Raw genomic sequence first — 19,243 nt, forward strand, 5'->3', positions numbered from 1 at the left:
CCACTTCCAAACATATCAACACCATCGTAATTGTCATGCTGCTTATTACAGTCCAAGCCATGAGCTTTTGCAGAGCTATTATGTTGCTCATCACACTCCATGTTGAACTATGAACTTGAATGTTCCTTATTGTCATGGAGTTTAGTAGGAGGATGATGCTCTGTCTATTGTGGTAATGACAAAGTTTCTGTATGAAACAAGGGAACTTCATCTTTAGTTGGATTAGCTTGTGAAGGAAGATGTGAAGTATCTTCAAACAATTCTTCAGGATACCAATGATTACAATCCATGCTAGTAGAAATAAAGGATGAAGATAGAGCAGGATTTGGAGCTAAGATAGAGCTAGATTTGGAATTAAGGTTAGATACCATAGGTTGAGACTATGGATTTAATGAAGAATTATTCTCATTAAATAAAGACATAGGAATAAATTCTTCTGTAGGTACTATTAGAGTAATAAGATATTTCCTTATTAATTAAGTCATTTTGATTTAATTATTAAGTCACTTATTATATCTAGTTTACTTAAGCTAAACTTAAGTATATAATAATTAATTCTTTATTAATTATTATCATGCAACCTAGGTTTTACCCTATTAGGTTTTTTATCTCCTTTTATAAGGATTGATCTCTTTGTAATTTATTCATTCATTTTTTATAATAGCAATCTCCTTTTTTTCTCATCAAGAATGTCTCATCTATGGATCTAGAATTTTCAGCCTCCATAGCTTTTCGCTTCTCTCTTCTACGATAGGTGTTTGCATGTAGGTGATTCTTGGGAGCTGTGGGATTGATCTTTCATCAACTTCAACGTGGTATCAAAGCTCCAGATCTTCATGCCCCTATTTTGTTTATGAGAAGTTTGTCTTGGCTATCAGATCTGTGTTTTTTGTTTAGAGGGTTTCATTTTTCAAAAAAAAATTGTATTGAATCTGGGGCGTCACCATTTTTTGGTACACTTTGAGCCCAAATGGACATCATTGTTGAGCTCAGAGTACCCAAAAACCCCTATTTTCATATAAAATTTGTCCAATTTGGACACAATTGGAATTTGAGGCTAAAATTTTTGCTCCCATGTTGGACACATTTCCCGAGGTGATATTTTTATAATTTTTGGCACATTACTGAAGGCATCAATTTTTAGATTTTCCATAGCTTTTTTCTTCTTTCTTCTATGATAGGTGTTTCCATGAGAGGTTACCTTTGTTAGACCATAGACATCCAAGTGCACTAGCTCCAATGGTGTTGTCTTCTTGTCATGGTCATTCTTCAAAAAGCCAACACGTTTTTGTTTCCCATGAAGACAATGCTTAGAGATTTCTAAATCTGCTAATTAGAGACCCAAAAGTTTATCTCAATTAAGCATAACCTCTAGCCCCTTTTTTCTCATGTGGCCTAATCTTTGATGCCAAAGTGCGGCATTGTTGTCTACAATAGTCATTACAGCTCCCACCTCATCATTAGTTTCCAAAACATATAGGCTACCAACTTTATCCCCTTTGGTGATAACCATGGAACCCTTGGTAATTTTCCATGTGTTCGTGAGAAGTGTAAGAAAACCTTGAGCATATAACTAACTAACAGAAATCAATTTTTTTTTCAATTTGGGAACATGCCTAACATCTAGAAGCAATAATTGAGCACCTCCTTCTATTGATAACAAAATATCACCCTTTCTTACAATTTCACAAGATTTTTTATCACCTAAATAAACATTCCCAAATTTAGTTTCCTTGTATTTTGTGAAGGCTTCGCTACAAGAAGATGCATGAAATGAAGCTCTGGAGTCAATTACCCTTGAACTTGGAGTTGAGTTGCTTGTCGCAAGAACCAAAATACCATCACCCTGATCATCAATGATTTTTGCTTTGCTGTCCAAAACCTTTTCTTGAGCCCTTTTATATTTTTTGCAGTCCTTTTTATTGTTATGAGCCTTTCCACAAAACCAACAACCATTCTATCTACCCTAGGACTATGATCTTCTAGTTGATTGCAACCTTCAACTGTTGTTATTTCTACCTCTATGTTGAGTTCATCCTCTATTTTCCATACTAACCATCATTAGCACATTATCGGATGAAGATTTTTTATTGGTTCTCCTCATGTCTTCACTAAGCAAATTTGAAACCACCTCATCGTAGACCAGCTTGTTTTTGCCGGTAACAAAAGTGTTGACTAATATTACCACACCACCCCAACTATCTAGTAAGGAACATAATAAGATGACTACCTTATTTTTGTCATCTTGAGGCATACCAATGGAGTGTGCTTGACATGAAAGAGTATTCAACTCATTTATGTAATTCAACATCATTGTCCAATCCTTCATCTTCAACTTGTAAAGCTTCTTCATGATAAAAAATATGTTTGCGAGAAAAATTGTTTCATACCTTTGAAGCTTGTCTCATACCTCTTTTGTTTTCATTTCATTGTTCACATTGAACAACATGTTCTCAAACAGTGAGAGAAAAAATTTTGACATTTCCTTTTCATCAGTTTTATTCGAAGTCTCATCTATCATGGAGGTTGGCTTCTTTACTTTACCTTGGATTGTTATTGCAAGATCATGCTTGACCATTAATAATCGCATATGTAACTTTCACAAATTGGAATCCCTGAGAATTTCTACACTATTAATTCCTCCATGTCTTCAGAATTTGATCACTAAAAATTATCCCAGGCTTTGATACCAATTGTAAGTTAATTAAGAATGCAAATGAAATGTACAGAACAAAAAGACACATAAATACATATGTTTATCGTGGTTCACTACAAATCATGGCTACGTCCACACTAAGAGAAGAGGAATTATATTGATGAAATAGAATGAGTTTACAAATAGATGCCACCAGCATTCATAGATCACAAATGATCAGTTAAAGAGACACAATACAAGTGTAGGGAAAACACCCATGATTGTTGTCCTTCAAATACTCAACATAAATAACAAAAATTGTGATTAGTGTATGCGTGAATATGTGGCCTCTACTAACACACACACTTTAACCCGGTCATTGTATGCAGATTCATCCCAGAATGAACATTGGATTGTTCATCTGAAAATCAGCCGACTCTATCTAAAGGGAATTGCTTGTTAAATATCCTCAAATTTGAGGTGTTTAAGCAACCAGACCCTCTAAGAATGAAGGATTTAAAAGAAAATGTGACTAATCTATATGAGAATGCAGATTAATCTAGAATGGAGTATGCACGTTTAATGTAAAAACATGTAAAAGAAAGCTATGCTAAAATGTATGCATATTATGCTAAATGAGATTAAACTAGAAAATGAATATCTTATGAAAGTAAGGAGCTTAAATGAATGCACAATACAACAGCAATTTGATGCAAATTCTCATTCAACCTCTCCCAAAATGAAGAGATGAGGGTCTCTTAAATAGACTTTCTTGGAATCCATCAACGATTGAGATTGATTTCAATCAACGGTTAGGATTGAAGATGAAGTTCAGTCATAAAGGAAGATTTCCAAATTAAAGGGAGTTAATTGATTTAATTTGAGTAGAATAAGGAGTTAACTGATTTAATTCCTTTTTGATCAACAGTGAACTAGGAATTTCCCTTTTTTGAACTAAAGAGAGATTTTGGTGAGATATTTAATTTAATAAAATGAGATATACTCTCATAATTACCTTTTCTATTTAATTAAATAATCCTTTAATTAATTAGAGACACTTTTCTTATTTAATTAAATAACTCCATTTAATTAATTAGGAATGGTTTCCCATTTAATTAAATATTTTTCTTTAATTTCTTAGAAATACCTTTCCCATTTAATTAATCAAGATAGGTGTATTTATTAAATTAAATAAATTTAATTCCATAGTACATTAGCCTTAAGATATTATTTAATTTAATTAAAGTATAATTACTTAGTAATTAAATCAAATATATATCAATAGGTTTAATGTGACTAATATGAGTAAATACTATAGGAATTAAATAATAAGCATGATATGCAGATTAGGGTTTTCTGCATCTGACAATTAAGTCAAGTAGCGAGTAGTAGAATAAGAATTTGCCTAGTGGAATAGGACTTTAGGATTGGTCAGAAATAGACCAAAATTGGTTGAGATGGCAATGAGCCAATTTTGGGGTATTACAATTAGAAGGCCATTTATAGTCAGAAAGGAAGTTGTCATGGCAAGAGATGGACAATGACCAAGTAAGTTCTAGTGAAACCAGTAGTTAGATGCATAGGATCATAGATTTTCTTGTTGGTTGGAGGCCAAACTTATTGTTAAGGAAGTACCATGACTTCTAATTAAAGCTAATGGGGTCTCATAAGCCATTGAAGATTGTATGCCTTTTTGAACATTTTTTTTCCCTTAAGGAGTTTTCTAGTAGAAAGAGGAGGATTGTCAAGTTGGATCAAACATATGGGGAAAAGGAAAAACGTAAACTATGCCTCTTAAGGACTGGTTGAATACCAAACTGAATTGATCAATGATTCCAATCCTTCTCTATCTTTTGCTTGGATACAATGTGCCCATAAAGTAATAGGTGTACCCTTTTTACTACCCCTCTTTGCCCAAAAGAAGCTTCTAACTAGCTAAGTTAATTGGTTGTAGTATGATTTAAAGGTAACCAGCAATAAGAAATACAAACATGGATAGAAAGGAGGATTTTGTTGGGTACTTGAATTCTTCTAGGCAAAGAAAAGAATCTATTAGAACAATTTAAGAATTAACTTGAATTGGTGTAGAATCACTTCTACATCTCTTTGAGTGAAACCCCAACTCCAAAGGGTATCCCAAGATATCTTGTGATAACAAAATGTTTCACCTCTCTCCACACACTTTGGGATACAAAGAGGGTGACGATTGGACCTTGTCAATATAAGCTCAGTTTTATGCTTCGTCAATTGAGAACTTGAAATTGAATAGTAAACCTCTAAAGAAAGAAAAATTTTCACTTCATGAGAGAAAGACTCCTCTAGTTAGCTTATTGGCAAGATTATGATGTCTTAGAGCATCAGCCACAAGAAGATATAAAATGGGAGCTAGAGGGCATCCCTGATGAATGAAATTGAGAAGAGAACACTGTTAATAGCCACTCTACCATTATCATAAAAGATCATCAAATGCAATCATCTATTTTATCAAAATCAAGTTTAATGATAGCATTTTGTGCTGATTGTTGAGCCCATTCTATAGTTTACCTATCTAAGATAAATCTGCCCCATGAAATTCATTATAAAAGTCATAATAGATGTGTGGCCAAAGAGCTCTATAACTTTCAACTCAAATCCCATCTATTGTTGACTTTGTTCCAGTTCCATGCTAAAGAGGGTGTCATCTAATTCATCAATAGTGAGGAGACAATCAAGCAATATGTTGTAATCAGGGTCCATTTATTTTCTTAACAAATTCCACTTGCAACACTCTCTTCAAGGACGGGGAGGAGGATATCATCTTTGGATTCATCATTAAAATGTTTCTAAAATATTCATAAAAGACTTTTGAATGGTTATATTGCAGCATGCCATCGACATATTTTATTGGAGAAATATATTCACTTTTATGTTTATATTGAAGGTACTGCAAGACAAATTTAGAATCCCAATTACCATCTTTTATCCACTAAAGTCTGGCCCATTTTTGAGTTGCTTTGCCTCTATAAGTAGTCACAGCAGTGACCACAGATTGTTGTATGGCATTATCATTACTTTCTCTTGTCACTAAATTTGATCTTAAAAAATCAATACAAAAATATCCCAATTCAAATCCAATGGCACTCTAACAAAATCCATACACAGTCTTCAAAATGTTAGCTATTCAAAAGCTACCCTCTTGCAAATGAAAATGGAAAAGCTAGCTTTATATTTCTATTCAAAAGGTATGATGTAGCAAATGAAAGTAGAAAAACATGCTCAGTGAAAACATTCTAAAAGAGCATTCCTAACTTGGTAACAGATAAGCAAGTCTTATTGTGGACCCAACATAATCTAAGAGTATACTAACATTTGTCCACCCTTAAACATCATACACCAAGGAGAAAATTAATCTTGGAAAAAATAAGTCAACTTTAACTATTCGACACTTTTAGTATTAAAATGAAGTTTGGTGTGTGATGTTTAAGCCTACTGCTTACATTCTTCATTAAAGTTCTAAAACTTTCTTCCATGCAGGATGAGAGGAGATATCTTCCCACCATGCATTCACATGCTTTCTGTCTCTAAAAAAATATTCCTTCCCTATTTTATTCACCAAATAGTAAGTAAATGGGAGATGGCTGAGATCTGCCAAGCAGAGGAAATCCCCAGCAAGATATTTAGACTTAGAAAGTCTATCTTCATAGATATCCATGTTGGAAAATTAAATACAGTGGTCGTTTCTCCCTGGAGCCAAATGCTCACCTACCCCCCTGACATCTAGAACAGATAGAAACATAAATACGGTGGGTGAGATTTTTGAAATCAAAAATGAGGGGGAAAATGGAATGTGACAAAAGGGAATGTTTCTACATTCATTTTAATTTTCAGTCAGATTACTCAAAGATTCAGTTCAATAGAGCAAAGAAAAGGAAGAAGAAAGTGGTCAGCAGATCCATTTGTTACAGAGACAGAAGGAAGTATGTTCAGTGTCTCCAGTTGCACGTGACTCCTCTATTCATTCTGTGAGTTAGTCGTTGTTTTATTTTGTCTTGTTGAAGCAGTGATTGCTCTAGGCACCATTGTATGTAGACATTAGAGCTACAAGTTTAAAAGTTTATTGAAGTTTGAAGTATTATCAGTTTAGGGTTATTTTAGGGATTTTTGGTTGAAGCCGAATGCTCCTAGATTTTGTAATGGTTTAATCAAGTTGAATAATAAAGCAAGCAGGCATACTTGAATCCATTACTCTTCCCTTAAATGTTGTATTTGACAAGTTTTTTTTTTTAAGCATAAAGCCTTGGCTCTCTGGTTTTAATGGTGAAAGCATTCACATTGGATTTTTTCTAAGTTATAATATTTCAGTTGAAACAGAACACTCGGCACCTACTACATTTTCTCTTCTTGTGTTGAGCATTTTTTTTAAGTGTCGAGCTCCTCTTTGTGCCGAGTTCACTCGACACCTATTGCCTATCACTCGACACCTTCACATGCTGAGCATTGCCACTCGACTCCTTAAGGTGCCGAGCAAAATTGGCACTCAACACCTTCATGTGCCGAGTAGATTTTTTAGGTTTGAGAAATTTTTAGGGTTGTGAGTTTTAATTTGAGTTACTAATATTTCTCACATGGTATTAGAGCTTTGAGGCCTCACATCCAAAGTGAGTTAGGGCATTTGTTTCTTGGGATATTTGACATGGTAACAGATGCAGGAAAGATATGGCAGCAGCCACCACCCTTCAATGGACAAAATTATGATACATGGGGAAAGAAGATGAAAACCATAATGGTTGCAAATGATTTATGGGAGTTCCTAGTTAATGGGTTCAATGATGTGACAGACCCAACACAATATGTTGCACTCACCAATAATCAAAAGACTCAGTTGAAGGAATCAAGGACAGAGACAATATTCCCCAAGATTGCAGTAGAAAATTATGCAAAACAAGCATGGGATATCCTTGAGATGAACTTCAAGGGGACTGATAAATTTTGCATAGTAAAACTACAGAATATAAGGAGGGAGTTTGAGAACCTTCAGATGAAGGAGAATGAATCAGTTGCAAATTTTAGTTCAAGGACCTCCAATGTGATTAACCAATTGAAGTCAAACGGAGAAGACTATCAAGAGCAGAAGATAGTGGAAAAGATATTGAGGAGTTTACCTCATAAATATGACAATTTGGTCATGACCATAGAAGAGGCAAAAGGCCTCACTGTTTTGACAATGGATGAGTTGATGGGTACTCTTCAGACCCATGAGCATAAGATCAATAGATCTGCTTCTTCTTCTACCCAAGAGAAAGCATTCAAGGCTCAGCCAAATCCAAGAGGAAGGGGGAGAGGAAGAAATGGCTCAAGCAAAAACTCTAGAGGTAGAGGCTGAGGTAATGGAGGACAAAGAAATGTTGCAGGAGAAAGCTCAGGAAGAGCAGATGGAGCAAGTAGCTCACAAAATACTTCAAGAGGAGGTAAGAAAAACTACAACTCAAATAGAAGTAATGTAGAATGCTACTACTGTCACAAATATGAGCATTATGCAAATGAATGCTGGAAGAAGCAAAATGATCAGTCAGGACAAGAAAATGTGGCTGATGTGAACATGGGAAGTGGAAACAATGCCATTGCCTTCCTCATGTGTAATGTTGGTGAAGAAGGAAGCCCTAAGGTTTGGTACCTCAACAGTGGATGTAGCAACCACATGAGTGGTAATGAAACCTTGTTTTCATTCATTGACAAGAGTTTCAAATCTGAGATTAAAATGGATAACAATGGAACCCTACCAGTAGTGGGCAAAGGATCTATTATGGTTTGCACCAAGAAAGGTGAAAAGAAGGAAATACAAAATGTGTATTTCGCCCCTAGTATGAAGCACAATTTGATGAGCATTGGTCAGCTCATTCAAAATGGATATAAAGTGCTGATGGAGAATGACAGGTGTGTCATTCATGAAAAGGATGGGAGCAAGAAGTTACTTGCAGCAGTTCAAATGACAAAGAACAGAATGTTTCCCTTGAGGATAGAGACATGTTTCTCATCTCAAGTTGGTGCTGCACCTCCCACACAATCAGCTCTAAGGAGTGTGATTGAAGATCCCTCATGGCTATGGCACCTCAAGTATGGTCATCTAGGCTATGCTAGTTTAAATTTATTGTCAAATAAAAGAATGGTAGAAGGTTTGCCACGTATAGGAAATTCATGTGACAAGTGTGAGACTTGTATTTTGGGTAAGCAACATAGGCTTCCCTTTAATTTTGGAAATTCTAGGAGGGCTAGATATCCATTAGAGTTAGTGCATACCGACCTACTCGGTCCTATGCAAGTTACTTCCATTGGGGGGAGTACTTATTTTATGACATTCATAGATGATTTCAGTCGTAGGACATGGGTGTATTTCTTAAAGAATAAATCTAAAGCATTTGATAAATTTGTAGAATTTAAAGCCCAGGCTGAAAGAGAATGTGGACATTATATGAAAGTCCTTAGATCAGATAGAGGAGGGGAGTATACCTCCAATTCTTTTGTAAATTTTTGCAAGAAACATGGTATTAAGAAAGAGCTCACAGTCAGCTATACGCTACAGTAGAATGGAGTGGTTGAAAGAAAGAACGGGACCATTGTTGAAATGGAAAGGAGCATGATCAAAGAGAAAGGTCTCCCAACTGATTTTTGGGGAGAGGTTGTGGCAACAGCAGTTTACCTAATCAATAGTTGTCCTACAAAGACAGTCTATGACAGAATTCCAATGGAAGCATGGTCACAAGGAAGATGGACATTCGAACACTTAAGGGTGTTTGGATGTGTTGCATATGCACATGTGCCTAAAGAGCAAAGGAAAAAATTGGATGACAAAAGTGTGAAGTGCATTTTCATAGGGTACATCTTAGAATCAAAGGCATACAGATTGTATGATCCATTGAACAATAAGATGACTCTCTCAAAAGATGTGGAATTTCTTGAAAATTAGTCTTGGTATGGTCCAACTGATGAGTCACTAAGCACTTCTAGTAAAGTGCCAATTATGAGTGAAGAAGACACTGATTAACAGCAAGAAGAAGGAGCAAATAGAAGAAAAGGCAAGCAAGTTCAGTCATTGTCGAGCTCCTCTAGGCATGATCGAGTGTCAGTGCAGAGTACCAGTGAAGACTGAGCTAGTCGGTAATGCAGCAGCAATGAAGATTTTGATCCTACACTTTCCTCCCAATTACCAAGAAAGACTAAGAGTCTTAGGGAGTTATACCAAGATGAAAGGTATGAAGATTATGATGAGAGTGTTAATTTTGCATTATTTTCTCATAGTGATCCAATATATTTTGAAGAAGTTATTGAGAAGAAATGGTGTAATGCCATGGATGAGGAAATAGTGCTATAGAGAGGAATGAGACATGAGAGCTAACTAAATTGCCTCCCAAGAAGCAAGTGATTGGAGTGAAATGGGTCTACAAGACCAAATGCAATGCTGAAGGCAAGATTGATAGGCATAAGGCAAGGCTAGTAGTCAAGGGCCACAAATAGCAGTATGGAAGAGATTATGATAAGACCTATGCCCCAGTTACAAGAATGGAAACTGTGCATGTTGTCATAGCAATTGCAGCTCAGCACAAATGGAAGGTATATCAAATGGATGTGAAGTCTGCCTTCCTAAATGGTGTATTGAAAGAAGAAGTATATGCGAAGCAGCCACCTAGTTATGAAGTCGCAGGTGAAGAGAACAAAGTATATAGGTTGAAGAGAGCTCTTTATGGGCTCAAGCAAGCTCCAAGGGCATGGTATAGTAGGACTGATTCATATTTAATGAGCAATGGCTTTAGCAAAAGCAATGGTGAGCCCACTCTTTACATCAAAGTGAAAAATGGAAATGTTTTGATTGTTTTCTTGTATGTAGATGATTTATTTTTACTAGTAATGACAAGGCTCTAATTGGTGAATTTAAAGAGGCCATGAAAAGTGAATTTGAAATGATAGACCTATGTCTCTTGAAGTTTTTTCTAGGCATAGAAGTAAAACAAATGCATAATGGCATCTTTATCTCTCAAGAAAAGTATGCAGGGCAGATCTTGGAGAGATTTAAAATGCAGAATAGTAAGGTAGCCCCAACACCAACAAAAGTAGGTCTGAAGTTGAGTAAGGAAAACTCTAGCAAGAGAGTGGATCCAACACTATACAAGAGTATGGTTGGAAGTTTAATGTATTTGACTGCAACTCGGCCAGACCTAATACATGCAGTAAGTCTGATTTCCAAATTTATGAAAACACCAAAGGATTCCCATTGGCAAGTGGGAAAGAGGATCCTAAGGTATGTGAAAGGTACCAAGAGATTTGGGATTTTGTATATTGCAAATGATGATTTCAAGTTGGTTGGTTATACAGATAGTGATTGGGATGAAAGTATAGATGATAGGAAGAGCACTTCCAGATACATGTTTAATATGAGATCAGGTGCAATTTCATGGGCATCCAAGAAGAAACCTATTGTTGTTCAATCTATAGCAGAAGTTGAATACATAGCAGCAAATGGAGCAGCATGTCAAGCAATTTGGCTAAGAAGGATCTTGATAGATTTGAATGAAAGGCAAGAGGATGGAACCACAATTTATTGTGACAACATCTCATCAATTGCATTGTCCAAGAATTTAGTCTTCCATGGGAGAAGCAAGCATATTGAGATCAGATATCACTTCATTAGAGAGTTGGTGGAGAATGGGGATATCAAGATGAATTTTTGCAAGTCTGAGCAACAGCTAGCAGACATCTTTACTAAGCCTTTAGGCATTGGATCTTTTGTACACCTAAGAGAGTGTCTTGGTGTAATTGATTTGGATCAGAGATGATCCTTGTTAGTTTGGCTCGGGACAAAGGGGGAGTGTTGAAAAATTAAATGTAGTGGTCATTTCTCCCTGGAGCCAAATGCTCACCTACCCCCCTAACGTCCAGAACAGATAAAAACATAAATACGGTGGGTGAGATTTTTGAAATCAAAAATGAGGGGGGAAATGGAATGTGACAAATTCATTTTAATTTTCAGTCAGATTATTCAGAGATTCAGTTCAGCAAAGCAGAGAAAAGGAAGAAGAAGAAAGTGGTCAGCAGATCCACTTGTTGCAGAGACAGAAGGAACTATGTTCAGTGTCTCCAATTACACGTGACTCCTCTGTTCATTCTGTGAGTTAGTTGTAGTTTTTTTTTGTCCTGTTGAAGTAGTGATTGCTCCAGGCACCATTGTATGCAGACATTAGAGCTGCAAGTTTAAAAGTTTATTGAAGTTTAAAGTATTATCAGTTTAGGGTTATTTTAGAATTTTCTAGTTGAAGCCGAATGCTCCCAAATTTTGTAATGGTTTAATCAAGTTGAATAGTAAAGAAAATAGGAATACTTGAATCCATTACTCTTCCCTTAAATGTTGTATTTGACAAGTTTTGTTTTTGAAGCATAAAGCTTTGGCTCTCTAGTTTTAATGGTGAAAGCATTCACATTGGATTTTTTCTAAGTTATAATATTTCAGTTGAAACAGAACACTCGACACCTACTGCATTTTCTCTTCTTGTGCCAAGCATTTTCTCTTCTTGTGTCGAGCTCCTCTTTGTGCCGAGTTCACTCGGCACCTGGTCACTTGGCACCTTCACGTGTCGAGCACTGCGACTCGACTCCTTAAGGTGCCAAGCAAAACTGGCACTCAGCACTTTTATGTGCTAAGTAGATTTTTTAGGTTTGAGAAATTTTTAAGGTTGTGAGTTTTAAGTTGAGTTAATATTTTTTTTTACCAATCCAATAATTTGGCCAATTTGGGCTCGTCTCTTTTAACGGCCTCCAAATTTGCAGGCAGACCCACTAATGGAGTGAAAAAAAAATGATCCACCAAAGTATATATTGGATCTGCATAATACTGCCCTTCCACTTCCAGCCATTGTTCTACAAGTGCTCTTTCTTCAAGAGTTTTCCCCAATAGTGGAGTCCCTTGTCCCTCATATTTCATTGCATAATATCTTATGATTGCCCTTGATTCTGCAACAAAGAAGTAGTTTTTAATTTATCTCTAATTTAGTAGATACCCAAATTGATAATTGTGGAGGCTACCGAAATTATTACCAAAGAAATTGAGATCCCCACCTTTAACTGCTAGTACTTTTCCAAAGGGCTACAATTGCAATCTTGAGCAATAATTAGAGTAATAAGTTTTCATAGTCTATAACAGGCTTTCCAATTTTGTGTATTTGAATGTTTGCTTTTTTTATTATCTATATTTTGGATTGAGGATAATATAGCGAAAGAGCTTGGGAAAATCAAAAAGTTGATATGTTATGTGAATTTTTACCATCAATATTTCAGATCTGATTTATTGTGAAGATACGATAGTTAGAGAAGATGGAAATTATCTTATCTCTTTTATGTCACTATGGTTTTCTCTCTTCTTTGACAATCTCATCTTAGCAAAAGATCATGAAGTTAATTTGACTATGTGGAATTTTAATCATGAATGTTTCTGGTTTAAATTTATGATCCAATATTAAGATGAAATAGCAAGAGAGGAGGAGGAAAACATGATATTGCTTTCTTCTTTTCCAATCTCATCCAAATGATAGATCATTAAATTAGTTTGACTATATGAAATTGTTGTCATCAACATCTCATATTCAGTTCTATGACCCATTTTTAGGATGAGATAATGAGAGAAGAAAGGAAATATCATGATTTTTTTTATTCTCTTCTATGAATTTTCTCTCTTCAATCACTATTCCATCCAGACAATAGACATAAAATTGATTTGAGTGTATGATATTTTTATCATTAATATCTCATCCAGCTCCATGATCCATTTTTAAGATGAGATTGTGAGAAAAGAGAAGAAAATCATGATATTTTTCTATTCTCTTCTATGATTTTTCTCTCCTTAGTCACTATCACATCATCACAAGAAACATGAAATTGATTTGAGTGTATGATATTATCCAACTTTATAATCCATTCTTAAGATGAAACAATGAGAAAATAGAGGAAAATCATGATATTTCTCTATTCTCTTCGATCATTTTTCTCTCCTCACTCCTATCTCATCCAGAGAATAGACATGAAATAATATTTTCATTATCAATGTCTTATATCCAACTTCATGATCTATAATTAGAGGATAACATTTGGACAAAGGAAAAGAAAATCAGGATGCTTTTCTTTCTTTCACTAGTTTTTCTTCCTTCTTCCCATTTCATCTTAACGATAGATTGTAAAACTGAATCCAAAGCATTGATAATAGAAAACTGACAAAGCTAATTTTTTTAAAATGAACGGAAAGCAATAATACCAACTTGGGTACTGTGGAAATGATTTTAAATTTATTTATCATGGCAATAAGAATGATAGCAGAGTTATGCATATAATATACCTGCAATGCAAGAAATTCAGAAGCCTTGTGGGCACCATTGATCATATCCACATCAACAATCTCAAACTCTATATCTTTCTCCACCAGACAAGCCAATACTCTTCTTGTGCATGAAGCAAATGCAGGAGCATACACCTTTACCACCATTTTTCCTTTTATTTTCAATCAAACTAGTTATACCAGTCTTATCTCAATATTACAATTCAGTCCATATGAGCATTGGGATTCCAATATGTGATAACCATGAATTTTGAAGTACAATGTTTCCTTTTATAACAAAGGAAATGGATTTCAAAATTATTGTGAAAGAATTAGCTATTCATGAAATATCTCACTGAGCGGATATGTTGAAGAAGAAAGGATAAGGATAAAACTATTTCAACTGATTTGAAATGGAAACTATGAATTTTAAGGTTGGGAAATAAATGTCTTAGTTTTGGATATGCATGCAAGAGTAGAAACGGTTATATTAAAGAAGGCATAACCAATTCAGGCTGGGGAATATTTAAGCACCTGGAACTTACTAATCATGTGGCTTAATTTCTGCAACTAGAGTTCATATGAACACTCAAAATAACGTTGACGTTAAAAGGGTTGAACCTGGTAAGGATCATACAATCTTTTATATCATGTATAAAATAAGTGACATTTCCTTTGTTCAAGCTGGTTTTGAAGTACAGAAACTTTTACTTTACATACTTGGATTATTTCTAAATTTCAATCTAAACAAACCTTACATTTAAATAAACTGTCTCTATATTCTACAAAAATTATTTTTACAGCTTTATTTAATAATTTCATTATTATGTAAAGGTTAGATTTCCAAAATCATATTATCTACTATCACTTTCAATTTAATTTCTGCAACTAGAATTCATATTAACACTCAAAATAACATTTGTTTGGTGACTCACACTATTGTATTTAGGTTTTATATTGTTATATCTTTAGATTTGTTGTACAAGGTTTGGGACCTTTCAAAATCTGTTTTTACTTAATCAAAACACTCAAAATAACATTAAAGATTATACAATCTTTTAAATCATGTAAAACCTAAGAGACCTTTCTTTTGTCCAAGCTGATTTCCAAGTAAAGATATTTTTGTTTTACATTCTGATATTATTTATAAATTTCAATCTAAACAAACCTTACATTTAAATAAATTGTGTGTATACTCTACAAAAATTATTTGTACAGCTTTATTCAAGCTGATTTCCAAGTAAAGATACTTTTGTTTTACATTCTGAGATTATTTCTAAATTTCAATCTAAACAAATCTTAAAATAAATGATTTGTTTACTACAAATTTATTTTTGCTTATCACAATTATAAAAGAAAAAATATTTAAAATGTATACAAAAAGTACAGTTTATCTAATTCTAAATTTCTTTATATATATATGTGTGTCTGTGTGTATCTACAAGTATGTATGTATATATATGTATATGTAGATACATATATACATAGACATATATATACATACATACCTGTAGATATATATATATATATATACACACACACACACACACACACACATATATATATATATATATATTGATAGGTTCGAAGTCATATGACAGGCTCACAAGTAATAATTGTGTTGTAGGCTCTTGTCTTTTAAATTTTTTCATTAAAATAATAATAAATCATTAGATATTAGTTTTTTTTCCTTTAAATAATAACATTTCACATCTTTATTTAATAATTTCATTGTTAACTAAAGTTAGATTTCCAAAATCATATTATCCACTACCACTTTCAATTTTACACAATTTTATATTTACATAAGAATAAGAAAATTGATTCTAAATTTAGGTTCAAGATAGATTTCTATTTATTTAAATTATAATGAAAGATCATTAAATATTGTTTAATTTTGCTTAATAATAAGTTCTATCATAATTCAACCAAATAATTTAAATTTTTTAAATAAAAATAAAACTTCTAAAATTGATACTATTCACTACAACTTTACCGATCAAATTTATATTTAAATAAATTTTAGATATTCACTCTTCAAAATTTATATTTTCTTATTATAAGATTTATAAGAATTAAAATCTACTCACAATAATTTACATTTCCATTATTCTATTTCTTATATATGAATTTTACTTAAAATCTATTGCAACTTGTATTTGCCACAACATTGAATTTGCCCTATTGCATTCACTCTCTCCTATTTTTCACCAATTAGATATAACTATTTTTCTCAAGTTTAATTGTTTGATTTTGTTTTCTGTTATAGGACCCATTTGCTATTCTTTAGGCAAGATTTATGCAGTAAATACTTTATAGATTTATCTTTTCTACTTTAATATTTTACCAAAAAAAAAAATTAAGTGTGGCTTCACTATTATTTTTTTAAAAGTATTTTAAATTGAACCAATTTTTAACATCAATTTTGAAAAACTCATAAAATTAGTGAAGTACTCTTTAATTGTTATCCACAAATAATTGTTCTTTTTACATATTTAAATATTCTACAAGGATAGGACATATCAGTTTTAAAGGATATTATAAAATTAAAAAAATTAATCTCTTAAATGAAAAAATATGTTCTATTTATAACTTCCCATTGTGAGATAAGTTTCCTATTAAGTTTATCATTTAAATGGCTTTAGTATATTTATAATAGTATACACATTTTGATAATTTTACGAGGTGAGATAAACTAATGATTGTTTTATATTGTATAAAGAACAAAAATAGAAAAAATTTTAAAATACATTTTTTATAATAAAGGAAATATTTTAGCAAGTATTGTTGGTGCTCTAATTAATTTAGAATAGAGGTTGAAAACAAAACAAAAATTTATAATACAAATATAAAATACTATCAATTAAAATATAGGCAAATGACTCTTACTTCCAAAAAATAATTAAAATGATTTTTTTTAATCTAAACAATATGATTAAAAAATCTTTGATATTTTTTTTGCAAATATTTCTCAAACCATGAACATTATATTTTGCATGTAAGAATTCTATGCAATATTAAATTAGTCTTCAATAATGCTCCAAATACTAATACATATTTGATTTTTAAAAACATTTATGTATTTACTGATTAAATTAAAACTATGAGACAGCGTGTAGCACTTGTTATTTTCTTCATTTCTTTGTAATAATAGATCACTGAATATGATCTTACAATTAAAAAAATCCCCAATCCAAATCCAATCACACTCTAAAACAAAATCCATAAAGTGTAGCAAATGAAAGTGAACTAAAAACAAGAAGAGCATTCCTGACTTGCTGAGAAATGAAGGTAAGCATTCCTAACTTGCTAGGAAATGAAAGTGGATTAAAACATTCTCCATTAGATCTCTAAAACTTTCTTCCATACAGGACGAGAGGAGATATCCTCCCACCATGCATTCACATGTTTTCTATCTCTAATCATATATTCCTTCCCTATCCCATTTACCAAATAGTGAGTAAATGGAAGATGGCTAAGATCTACGAGACTGAAGAAATCCCCAGCAAGATATTTAGACTTAGACGGTCTATCTTCATAAATATCCAACACTTTGGCCAGTTTGAGCTCCTCCTTGTCAACGGCCTTCAAATCCAAAGGAAGTCCCACTTTTGGAGCGAAAAATAAATTACCCATATACTTATATATTGGCTCTGCATAATTTTGCCCTTCCACTTCTAATCATTGTTCTACAAGTGCTCTCTCTTCAGTAGTTTCCCCCAACAGTGGATTCCCTTGCCCCTCATATTTCATTGCATAATATCTTATTATTGCCCTTGATTCTGCAACAAAGAAGCACTTTTTTATTATTAATTTCTAGTTTATTAGATACTCAAATTGATACTTGTGGAGGAGATCAAAATGATTACCAAAAAGGGTGAAATCCCCATCTTGAACTGCCAATTGCAAACAGGAGCAATAGTTAGAAATAATGACTTTCCACATTCTATTAAGGTTATACAGTTTTTGAGATTTGAATCTATGAAGTTATTATTATGGGTAGTTTGGATTCAAGTTTATGTTCTATCTATTCAAAGGATGAGATGGTAGAAGTATTAAAGAAAAATACTTATAATGATTTTATTTTTTCTATGATATTTTGACATAGATTATGGAGTTGATTGGATTGTGTGAATTTTCTATCATTAATATCTAGATTTAATCTATTGTGAGAATGAGATTGTGAGAGAAATAGAGAAAATCATAGAATTTATCTTTTATCTCACTATGATTCTTTATCTTCTCTTGCTATTTTATTCTAAGCATAGATCATGAAGTTGGCTTTGACTATGTGAAGGTTTTATCATCAATATCTCACATTCAGCTTCATGATCTATTTCAGGATGAGATGGCTATAGAGAAGGAAAATGTGGTATTTATCTCTTCTCTTGATATCCCATCCTACAACAATTCATAAAGTTTATTTGACTATATGATGTTTCCATCATCAATATCTCTCATAGGTCCATTTTTAGGAGGAGATTATAGAAGAAGAGGAAATAATCATGACATTTCTATGTTCTCTAACTATCACTTTTCTCTCCTCTGAACCACTATCTCATCTTGAAAATATATTGTAAAGTTGATTTGAATGTAATATTTTTATCATCAAATATTTTATATCCAACTATATGATTCCAGAAAAGAACAAGATTACAAAAGAAGAAAGAAAAATCATAATATTTTTCTCTCTATAAATTCTTTGTTCTCGTACTATTTCATCAAACTAAATCTAAAACATTGACTTTCACATCATTAACTCAAATAAATTATATCAATATCTACAAATGATTCTAAATTCATTTAGATATATAAAGAATTATGTATACATACTTGCAATGCATGATATTCAGGAGTCCTGTGAGCACCATTACTCATATCCACATCAACAATAAACTCTATATCTTTCTCCACCAGACAAGCTAATACTCTTCTTGTACATGAAGCAAAAGCAGGCCCATACACCTTCACCACCATTTTTCTTCACTCTTCAACCAAACTAGTTATACAGGTCCTTTCTCAATATCACAAATCAGCAATACACAGCCTGTTCTTTGGATACATATGAGCACATATGCATCTATATATGTGCTGAGAACACTATGTTTTCTTTTTCTTTATTCTATTATGTGGGCTGAATTCACTGCATTCTTGATCGACTAATATCCATCCAATGTTCTAACTTTTTATTAAACAAACAAAGATTCTAACTTTTTCTACAATGTAAAATATGTCATTACTTATGCAAGACTGTGTCATCACATATTCTGTTGGAA

The 19,243-nt window shown here is 33.0% G+C and overlaps 1 protein-coding gene and 1 pseudogene across 1 annotated transcript; both read right to left on the reverse strand.

Moving 5' to 3' along the window:
• Positions 1-6,119: 6,119 nt before the first annotated feature.
• LOC149540714 (glutathione S-transferase F9-like) lies at positions 6,120-14,135 on the reverse strand. The gene is made up of 4 exons (XM_089799698.1): positions 13,989-14,135; positions 12,698-12,746; positions 12,380-12,613; positions 6,120-6,325 (listed from the first exon to the last, which is right to left on the reverse strand). The coding sequence occupies exons 1-4, from the start codon at positions 14,133-14,135 to the stop codon at positions 6,120-6,122; spliced, it is 636 nt and encodes a 211-aa protein (XP_089655824.1).
• A 3,174-nt stretch (positions 14,136-17,309) lies between these two features.
• Positions 17,310-18,944, reverse strand: LOC149540715 (glutathione S-transferase F9-like; annotated as a pseudogene).
• Positions 18,945-19,243: the final 299 nt, after the last annotated feature.

Source organism: Cupressus sempervirens, chromosome 9 (genome assembly GCF_028749045.1).
Source record: "Cupressus sempervirens isolate cs-2001-9-10 chromosome 9, ASM2874904v1, whole genome shotgun sequence".
NCBI lineage: Eukaryota > Viridiplantae > Streptophyta > Pinopsida > Cupressales > Cupressaceae > Cupressus > Cupressus sempervirens.